Source organism: Porites lutea, chromosome 14, assembly GCF_958299795.1.
Source record: "Porites lutea chromosome 14, jaPorLute2.1, whole genome shotgun sequence".
Classification (NCBI taxonomy): domain Eukaryota; kingdom Metazoa; phylum Cnidaria; class Anthozoa; order Scleractinia; family Poritidae; genus Porites; species Porites lutea.
In genome coordinates, this window is record NC_133214.1 from 14,960,434 (window position 1) to 14,971,349 (window position 10,916).

The 10,916-nt window shown below is 39.8% G+C and overlaps 2 protein-coding genes across 2 annotated transcripts in view; both read right to left on the minus strand.

Moving 5' to 3' along the window:
• Positions 1 to 10,161, minus strand: part of LOC140924533 (2'-5'-oligoadenylate synthase 1-like) — a 10,361-nt gene extending 200 nt beyond the window's left edge. Inside the window, exons 1-6 of the mRNA XM_073374551.1 lie at positions 10,007 to 10,161; positions 8,094 to 8,213; positions 4,204 to 4,376; positions 2,096 to 2,393; positions 773 to 1,127; positions 1 to 267 (exon numbers count right to left, since the gene is read on the minus strand). The exon at positions 1 to 267 is cut by the window's left edge and continues 200 nt beyond it. Coding sequence (XP_073230652.1) covers positions 87 to 267; positions 773 to 1,127; positions 2,096 to 2,393; positions 4,204 to 4,376; positions 8,094 to 8,213; positions 10,007 to 10,115 — 1,236 coding nt within the window. The 5' untranslated portion in view covers positions 10,116 to 10,161 and the 3' untranslated portion in view covers positions 1 to 86. The remainder of the gene's footprint in view (positions 268 to 772; positions 1,128 to 2,095; positions 2,394 to 4,203; positions 4,377 to 8,093; positions 8,214 to 10,006) is intronic.
• Positions 1 to 10,916, minus strand: part of LOC140924488 (2'-5'-oligoadenylate synthase 2-like) — a 42,066-nt gene that overhangs the window by 12,563 nt on the left and 18,587 nt on the right. The gene's annotated exons all lie outside the window — the stretch shown is intronic.

Genomic DNA, 10,916 nt, shown 5'->3' on the forward strand with positions numbered 1-10,916 from the left:
GGAAACTCCAATGACTGACAAGACTGGTCTTCTCTTTGATTTAACATCTTTTTTAAAGTAAAGTTATTATCCTGTGAAGAAAAAATCTAATAAAATCGTTGTTCTTCTGACTTTATTTCCCAGTTAGCAGAAACCCACACATTTCTGAGAAGGGGTTTCTGCGTGGTTTCTTCTGCAACCTTTTTCACCAAAGGCCAACACTTAACTTTGTCGTACAGGTTATTGGTTGGATTTGCTGGGTCAATGATATATGGCCCACGCTTGAGACTGCAATGCAAAAAACGAAAATATGCCATAAATAAAATTCTCCAGTAAAAGAAAATTCGTTTAATTGCTATATTTTTAAAATTAGCGTGTTTCAATTTCTTGCCTCGAGAGACATTCTGTTAGATTTTGCAACTAATAACAACCATAATAATAATAATAATGATAATAATAATTCCGTTATTTACCCTCGGCAGTGTTTATGACACTAATGCTAGTGGGGCCGAGCAAATATCTGAAACAAATAATTTAAATCAAACTTAACAGGGGTAAGAATCCCAGCTGGCTATTAAATTTTACAAACATGACCGAGGATTTGAACTCGGGACTACTGTGAATAAATCCAGCTAGTGGTCAGAGCGGGACCTCAACTCGGGGCCTCCGAGTTGCAAGTCCAAGCTCTCTAACCACTCGGCCAACTTATCGAAATAAGGTAAAAAGGGAATACCAGTTAAAAAGCGGCTCCTTAATCCTAGTTACATTAATTTTAAAAACTCTATGAATGTACCTGCTTGGAATTAAATCCTCTCTGTAGTAATCTCCCCAAGAAACACGAAGACGTTGGTGATCTTTTAGAGCTTCTATAACAGCTTTAAAGCCAATCTTCACGTCAAATCTCTCTGGACGATTTGCATTTTGCCAGGCATGTATTGTGAGAAGCTCCAGTAGATAAGAGGGGGGAAGGCGCTTAGCACTTTTCTTTGGAAGGAACGTCTTGCGCCAATACTTCACCAATCGAATCAGGTCTTTTACGAGTGCAGGCCGTTCCGTGACGAAGTGTCTTTGAATCAGCACAAGCGCAGCCGAATAATATTGCCAGTTGGTTGTGTCGTCAAGCATGTTTCTGTAAAACTTTTCCCGTTCTAAGACATTGAATAGATTCAACATTTATATAAAATTATTTTTACTAAACGCTGATGAATCACTTCTCAAAATTATGCATCTTTGTAGCTACACTGAAAAGCAGTTGACGAACGACCCAATTAAGTCGTTTAATATGCGAGCAATGGTTATTTAGGTCTGTTGCACCTACATGTGAAATGTTAAACGCTAGAGTCAGCATCGGTATGGGGGAACTACTGCCTACCAATGCAAGGAATTTGATTTCAGGAACTGTCCCCCGGGTAGGGATTTGAGCGTGTGCAAGCCCGTTACTAACGATATGAATTTCGCTCCTGTTGTTAGCAAACTAATGGAAGATATTGATGGCAAACAAAATTAAATGAACGGTTTAAGATGTTGCAACAAAGTGAAGACCAGTCTTTTGTCCAAAAAAAAAAAAAAAACACACTGAGATGAAAAGGAAATGAAATGAGCACAGTGCGGCGTGGGTCATACAAGTGACAGAAAAAATTTCAGGGTACAGTTTCTTCAAATTAATTGGAAAGAAAAAGAATTCAGAATGGCATGAAAGAAGTATTAGTGATAAAGATGCAATAATAAATCAGTTCAAAATTAAGATCACAATAGGTAGTAAAAAAGAGATTGCCATACTGGAAACAGATGTTAATTTGACCAAAAAGGGAAAACAAAACAAATCTTAGCTGATTTTGGATATTTTGTAGCCTCCCCCGCAGACATTCTTAGGGGTGCGTCACGCGTTCCTTCCCTAAGAATGTCTGCGAGGGAGGCTACTGAGACATTTTGCGGACTTATTGAAAACCGGGTGAACAATTACATAAGGTAAAAAGCAGCTGTCGATGAGTTGAGTTACGTTTGATTATGAACGTTGAGTTAACTGGGAATTTCTTCAAGGGGGCTTCCCATTAAAAAAGCCGTGCACTAACTACTCTATGAGTAACTCAAAGTTGCAACTCCTCCTGTTACGTACCTAAAAAGGCATCGATGTCCGGCCGTACGTTTGCTTCAAATGTTGGCAAGAGATCAACCTCAACAGTCTCCCCTGGGTAACGTGACATGCTAAACTGCAAGGAGAACCGCGTTTCCTTCTGCTCAGAAACCAATTTCCATGAGCCCCCTATGCTGCCCGTCAAGCATGACTCAAGCTTATCCTTGATGGCGGGTAGTTTCTTTCTCAACTGTGAAGCGTTGTCAATGCTCTTCATGACCATCACGCAATCCAAGTCGGCGTCGTTTTTTATTGCAGTGCCTTTTGCTATGGATCCACCCTACAAAGACAATGTAGGCGTGTAGGATCTAGTCACAACATTTTTTATCGCTTTCGTGCTACACTGACGAGACCACACGACAACCGTGACCCTAGGTCTAGCAAGAAGGAGACTCCAGGGCAAAAGTACCGGATACGCTAACCTTAACTTTTAATCAAGAGACTATAAAGGGGACAGAGAGGGCATCCCCCATATACACCCTATTCCATAGGTAATTCGTCTCGAGTTATTTTTAGAATCGGGATTAAGTTACCTCGCGCGAGGCGTGGATGTTTCGTGGAGGTTTCGCATGACTAAACGCCGTGCAAAACATGTCGGGCGAAAGGCAATGAAAGCGTAAAAAGATCGAGAGCATTCTTGAATATTGAAGCGAAATGAGTCGGCGCTTACCTGGGAAAAAGGAATCGCTGGACTCTTTGACAACCCGTGAAATCAGTTTAACTCGAAGTTGTCGTAACCTCAGTGCTTTAATAAAATGAGAAATTTCGCCGGTCTATTGAAACCGGTCGTTTGTACAATAGGGAGTTTAAGATCCAACGACGCGGACGACAACTAGAACGTCAAAAAAACAATAGGTTTAATTAGCAAAACAACAACTTCGCACGTGCAACACACTTTTTTGTTCATTTCTTTCCTGTTTTTGCACGACTACGACGTGAAAATGCCTAATTTCGCGTTTTATGGAGGACGTAAACAAGCAACGACGAAATTTTATTTCTCTTTCTGAGCTTGAATATGGTCCCTTGAAATTCAGCTTCAGGAGGGTTCGCCTACAATTGATAAAGTAAGTGGGTTGGAATAATCGCTATAAAGACTGAAAAAACTCAAACTCACTTTTTAAGCGACGTTCTTGTCGCCGTCGCGCCGTTGGATCTTAAAGTCCCTAATAAGGCAAGTAGGACGCCCAGTGTTATTTTTGTTGAATAATAAAAGATTAATAAAGGAATAAATATCAAACCAGAAATTGCTCTCTTCAAACTGTAAATTATAAATGATCCTGAGAGAATATTCAGTGTGTTAAGGATTTCCCTGCTGTACTGTTAGCTCTATACAAGAGAGGAAGGGCGATTCTTTTTTAATTTCCGTTTCGCTGACACAGCTTTCGCAGAAATCTCGCTTTAGTCGTTTTCGTCGACAAAAGGAATAGCAAAATCGCTCTCCGCGTCTTCCCCCATTTTGTTCTGCGTCAATTCGTGGAGGACGCGTGGCTCTAGCGTGGGTCGTCCACGCGGAATACATTCGCGCTATGTGATTGGCTGTTGTCCAATCCCCCTTGGGATCTGCGGTTCTAAAAATAACTCGAGACGAATTACCTATGGAATGGGGTGTATATGGGGGATGCCCTCTCTGTCCCCATTATAGTTTCTTGCTTTTAATGGATTTGGCATGAAAGCTACATCTCGGTTATAATTGTTGAAACACTTGCGAATTTCTTTTCCCCTTCCCCATCAATATTGATTTTTAAGACGTTTACGCCCAAGCAAACCCACGAAAAATTATTGAGGGAAGGAGGGTGAACCGATACAGGTATTCGTGGAACGACTTAGTTTATCTTGAACTTTCAGGAAGTTAACAAATTATTTCAAATTTCACTATTCCTTAGCATCTTCGAATGTATTGAAAACTATCGGAGAGGCAAACATTTTCAACCGTCGCCCGTTTATTGTGTGCCACGTCCTTTTTAAGACGTCCAGTATCTTCTAGGGATATTGATGAAAATTAACAACATCTACAACGACACCTTTTCCCCGGCGTCTTTCTTAACCACCCACTTTTCGGGCGAAGGGAGGGGGGCTGTCTGACCACCAACCTTGATCAGGTTATGAACTGCATACTCTGTACCCTTCAAGTCTGTCTGAAGTTCTCGGTACAATGAATCAACAGCATCATTAAACAGACGATGAAATTTTTCATTTGGCTGTAGCTCATCATGTATGAATTTGTTCAAATCCAGGCTAGAATTATCTCTTATATCATCTGAAACTAAACAAACAATTACAAAAAATTCAGCGAAATGTTTGTGAGGTAGCAGGACTGCCCAATTCATAAAGAATTTTGACAAGAGCCATAATGGGCTCTTGATGTAGGTTCGAATCTCCGAGTGGAAATTTTCGGTGTCTTTACACATTTTTTTCTGCCTAGTTTTAGTTTTTTGTTCATGTAATTTTCCCCTTGCCTTGTTTCCCTTTATTCTCACTGCTGACCCTTTTCAGCTTCACGAGATTTTTACGATAACGTATTTCTAATCGTTATATATCAGCAGGAGCCTATGGCTGCCAAAGTGTTTTTTCCACGCAAAACCAGTTGAGACCATTTTTCTTCAACTGTCAGATCAAAAGGTCGGAAATCGAACGTTCGATTGTGTTAACGTTCGATTGTCCAAACGTTTGGTGAGTTCGATTTTGATCGATCGTTTTCGGCAATCGAACTTAATCGTTCGATCAAACTCGATTTAATTCGATTGATTCGATTACCGAATGTTCGAGTACATACGCCGGGCCACATCAACCACCCTCCCCTCACCTGGTCTGATCTCCAACCAAACACTTCAATTTTTTTCATTCGGTATGCAAAGGGTTTTCAAATGCTTATTTAAAGCCTTTTCTGAACGTAATTTTGAAAAATTGCTTTCAGTTAAAATTCTTATTCATCCAGTGGGATTTGACGTTTCAACCGATACAAGGCATTTTACAAGTTTAAGAAGTACCACACCAAAAATGTAACTTTTATTGTTCAAATCAAAATCTAGGGTGAGGGGTTTTTGAACGATGGACGCTAACCGGAAAACGTAAAACTAGGAAGTTTTACGTTGAAGTCTTGCAACAACGGCAAAGAAAACGGTCCCAATGGGGTGGTAGCTTCGACGGTTGACTGTTAAATTTCAGAGCTTTTGACGGTTGACAGTTATTAAGTGGAAATTTAGTTCAAGAGTTTACGTAAACATTTACCTCAATATTAATTGATAATAATTGTTGTGTTTTTGAGGTTGTCATGCTCATGGCCTTTCACTTTTGAATTTCCGAAATATTTCAGATATGAGCAAGTTGTAAGGTCTTGAAGTGTCTCTAGAGAGTGTTTTCAAGAATGGGAACCGCTTTTTCTTCAGGTCCGTGAATCTCAGCTGAAACAGTGAGATTTTAGGTGGCTCGATACAGCTTTTCAGGGTCAATACCTCCCAAGTTTGAGCATAAATTACGTCGCCATAACATGAACAAAGATTTGAAAAAATTGCCACCATTGTTGTATTGGATAAAGATGAAAATTTGTTATGATCGGGGTTGCAATGACATCGGAGTCGTCATAACAACGAACCCCCTCCTGTCGGTACTGGGAACTGTTCTTCCAAAATCGTTAACGGGAGTTTTTTCCTCCAATAACTGTCTCGATTTTCGTGAAGTTTTAAGCGAAATCTATTTGAGAGTTTTCGAGATATTTTCGAATGAAGTTTTTATGGTCAGAGATACAGTGAAAAATGGACAATCTTGATGTTCGGCTGTTATCTGTAGACAAAGAAGCGCTTTTAACATGCAATTTCACCTCATACTAGTTTCAATCTTTTTAAAAACGTGTGTGAAAGATCATGGAGATAGCTCCAGCTGACTGCTAGAAAGAAAGATTTGATTAGTATGTATCGAGGCGCTCGTGTTAGCAGGGACCGCGCAGGGGATGGGGCTGGGGGGCTTTAGCCCCCTTCCCCCCCCCCCCCCGCCCCCCACTTTTTCGGATGGTAAAATTTTTTTTTTTTTTTCCTTTGGTTACCCAGATCTGTCACTTACCATACAAACAAGGTTTAGTAATCCGAAAATACTGGACACCCACAAACAGTTTTATCTGTTCGGATTTCCTAGCTGAAAGTCTAGTGATCCGAAAATTATAGGGATCAAAACTTACCTTTTCGAAAATTTCAGCCAGAAAAAAGGCTCCCGAAAATTGTAGGTGACCTTTTTAAGGGTAAAAATCCGTTGAAAATGGGCAGTTATACCATTTTTTGATGTTCGAAAATCCTAGGAGAGGCAGGCAAGCAAGAAATTTTGCAACAAATGTTCTGAAAATTCTAGATCTCAATTCGTCTTCCGAACAGATATTTTCCAAGAATTGACGTTGGGTGTCCCTGCTAAAACGACGCTTAATCCGCTTAATCAGGAGCCCATAACCTGATGAATCTCAATTTTCTGAAAAAATCTATCGAGTGTATTAAAAATTATTCGCTAATTTGTTAAAGTAGACCAAAATGTTTACAAAACCGCTAACTAGAGCGCCTCGATACATACCAGTCCAATCCTTCTTTCTAGCAATCGGCTGGAGCTATCTCCATGATCTTTCACCCACGTTTTTAAAAAGATTGAACTACTATGAGGTGAAATTGCATGTCAAAAGCGCTTCGTTTTCTACAGATAACGGCCAAACATCAAGATTGTCCATTTTTATTGTATTTCTAAGCTTAAAACCTTCATTCCAAAATATCTAGATAACGCTCTTACAGATTGCGCTTAAACTTCGCGAACATCGAGGCGGCTATAGGAGGAAAAAGCTCCAGTAAACGATTTTGGAAGAACAGTTCCCTGTGCCGACAAATACTGCTGCAAGTAAAATAGGTAATGGCGTCATTTCGTTGCTATGACAACTCCGATGTCATTGCTACCCTGATCATAGCAAATTTTCACCTTTATATAATACAATTGTGGTGACAATTTTTCCAAATCTTTGTTTATGGCGATGCAGTTGATGCTCAAACTTGGGAGGTATTGACCCTGAAGAATTGTATCGAGCCACCTTAAAATACCTTGAAACTTTTTGACGGCTAACATTGATCTGCATATTTGCCGGTTGACGATAAAAAGGACCAATTTCCGACGGCTGACGGTTAAATTTTAGGCCGTTTGAAAGCTAACGGTTAACCCTGATAGCACCCTCAAAGAAATTTACAAACAAGCGTGGTGGACGTGCGAAATTGTTGTTTTGCTTATAAAACCTATTGCTTTTTTGCCGTTTCGTTGCCGTCTGAGCCCTGAAGTTTTAAGAATAACCACTCCCCAGATTTGGGAATAACCACTGCCTAAGGCAGTTCAGACGCCGTACTTTTCATGAACCGAACCTAATTCGAATTAAGACCGAACCCAATTTATTTGGACCGGCTGAATTGATTCAGACGCCGATCTTAATTCCAGCCGAACTAAATTCAAAAGGAGAAAAATGCTCAATTCGGTCAAACTACTTACAAAATACGTTATAATAATTTATGCATTAGGTTAGGTACATGAAAAGTTCGGCGTCTGAATCAAAGCCGTTCTAAAGTCGCTCCAAAGGCGAAATTCTCGGTCAGGCTAGGCGAAAAAAACGGCTGAACCGTTCCAAATTGATTCAGACGCCGAACTTTTCATATACTTAATTCAATGTACTAGGTTCGCCTCTTGAACTAGGTTCCCTTCATGCAGTGAGAAAGCTTGCTTTGTGAGTCAAACGAGTCAATGAGTCACGAGTCAAGTTATGAGTTCGATCAGCATTGAACACTGAAAATAGTGACAGCTTTAGCAGAATCTTAGCACTGACTTGAAAATGGTTAGCATTTAGGGATTCGTTTTATTTAAATGACTCATTGGCTCATGACACATTGACCCATCATATGTCGAACCATAAGGACTTGAGTATAAACACACGTATTAACAGTGTATGTTAAGGTTTTACAATTGCTAATATTACCTTTTTTCCCATGCCACTTGCCAGGGTTTTCCAGATGTTGCTTCAGGTCAAACTCGTATCGAAATTTACGCTTACGGGTGCAGAATGGATATGAACAAGGGATTGACCTTTCTTTTGAAACTGTCGACAAACAATTTAGGTCATTGTTATTTAGCATTCTTCATGAATTTTCTAGATTACTCGCCTAACATCTCACCTTGACAAGAACTTTTAAAACCACACAAGTAGAGGATAGCCAGCAAACAGACCAAGACAGGAGGCCCAAACAACAACATCAGCGCCACTACTTATTTTAAAACTATGCGTTCCCCCCACCCCACCCCCTTCGCCCTTACCTTGAAGTGGTGCGGAAAAACGAGCCAATTCGATGTGACATGGGCTGCAAAATGAAACCCTCTTAAAGAAACCTTGAATCCAATATTCTTACGGGGACATACCCTCGGGTAAACCCACGGCCAGATCACAAAATTCGATAAAATCTTCACATAACAATAACTTTCCATGGAAGAGAATAAGATTACTGATTACTGACGATCATTTCTTAAAGTTCGCGGATTTCTCTTTTTATTTTATTTAAGCCTCTAAAACATTGCTTGGGCTGCCTGCCTTAGCTCTGCCCAGGCCCCGCACTGAATTCCTTAAACGAAGTCTCTGCTACAGTGGGCCGGCGCACAGCTGTGGAATAGCCCTCCCCATAATGCCACAGAGGCCAGATCTTTTACTACGTTTCAAATGTAATCAATTGCCTTAAGTCCCCCTCGTACTCCCACACGGCAATCATGCAAATCAGTTTTATTTTTTTAATTGTCCTATTGTAACTGGTGTTTTTACCATGTCTAAATAAAGTGTATGTATGTATGTATGTATGCATGTATGTATGTGTTTAGCTATTGTTTAACCCGGTAATTTTGCTAGATTCTGAAGTACAATATTTTCAACGCACATTCATATTATTGTGAAACTATGTAAGGCCATCCTCTTTTTGTTTTCTTCGTTAAGCGCGTCGTCCGACCGAACCAAATTTTTGGCATTTTCAAGGGAATAAAAGGAACGACGAAATTAAATCTTTTTTGACTTTAATTATTTTTTTAGTCCGAAATATGAGTATTTGTATAAGCGTTTCCAGGCATAGAAGTTGCGGTGGTGTATCCTTTTTGCTTTTTACCATGAAATCGACCATCAGATTTTCTGTTATATTGAGTTTGTGCCGACTAGGTAACCATGTCTTGCTGTTTCCAGGCTCCATAGCAATGATGCTGGGGTTTCAGGCCTCCTATTTCCAAACTTTCCTATGATTTTTTTTTTTTTTCTTTTTTTTCATTTGATGACCGATCGACCTCAATATCAGGAAACGCATTCGACGCTAAACGAAAAAAAGGGGAATGGCCTTGAAGAAATTTGAACCGTTTAATCCACCCCTCCCCCAAAGTGCTTAAATGATCGACCACCCCTCCCTCACCTGATCTAACTGGGAGCCAAACAATTACGTCGTTCTTGGGAAGTCATTGAAATTGCTTTCAGCTTCATTTCGATTTAGTGGGACTTAAGTTTTTTGAACTGATACAAGCCATTTCATTAGTTCACAAAATATTAAGATACTAATGTAGTATCTGAGATGGAGAATGAGTGATTCAAAATAGGCGACCCTTCCTCTTCGTATAAAACCAATAAATCTAAGGCGTTTTCGAGCGACGGACGCTAACCGGAAGCGAGGCGTTTTCCATTTAGCTCCCTTTAATATACCTTGACGCTATAACATTTGTAGTAATTGCTTAGTTTCTTTAATCTTATAGTTACGATTTTTCGACGATTTGGACAAAACTACCGCTTCAAAAAGCGAAAGATCCACTTCCGGTTAACCCCACCGTCGCTCAAATGTCTTTGCTTACAATATGCGTTTACAAAATGGATACCTTTCACACCATGTAAGGATCTTTGATGTTGAGCAAGGCCATGATCTGTGGCAAACCTGCGCCGCTTTAAACAAAGTGTACACTGAAAAGGTTTGGATCGCGAAGGCATAACTAGTTCACTATGTGAGAACGTAGCTTGTCAAGTGAAATAAACCTTTCTTTGCTGGATTGTTATATATATGTATTTCAATCACAAGTTTATGCGCATATATCAGGTGGCCAGACGAGGTAAATCCCCGACGTCGACATACAATAGTGAAACAGAATATAGCTCTCTAAATTATAAACATCATGGCTGAAAAAATGCCATTTTTTGGCGAGTACTAATAGAGGAAGAGGGTAATAATTTGTACTAAAAACTACTAAATAACCCACTATTGTATTTTAAATGGGGTCTATTTTTGCTGGTTTTAAGCTGACGTCACTTCCCCCTTGCTGGTGGCCAAGAACAAGAGCGTTCCCGTGTGTTTTGCAAAAAAAATATTGTTTTTTATAAAATAACTAAGATAGTACGCGCGCTCTGATTGGCTGAGAGGAGTGTTTGCATGAGAGTATGTAAACATGGTTGTGACGTCAAGACGTTTTGCTTCACGCGTGCTAATCACGCAAGCACGAATTTGAAAATGTTTTTGTGATCAAAACTCGACAAGTTTACTTTAGTTACCCATTCCTTCGTCGGCTGAAACTTGGGAAATCTTTACAAACACGCTGTGTCAATTTTGTTTTCGTTTAAGCTGACATTTTAAGCGAGAAAAATCCGTATTTTGGAAAGCATCCTTTTGCAAAACAAGAACTGATTACGCGTGCAAGTCTTCGTGTACAAGACTTTGCGACTGGTAAGAATTTTTCTTTTAATCACGACCGTAACTAAGAGTTTTGCGTTTTTCTCGGGAAAGTTATTTTATAAGTC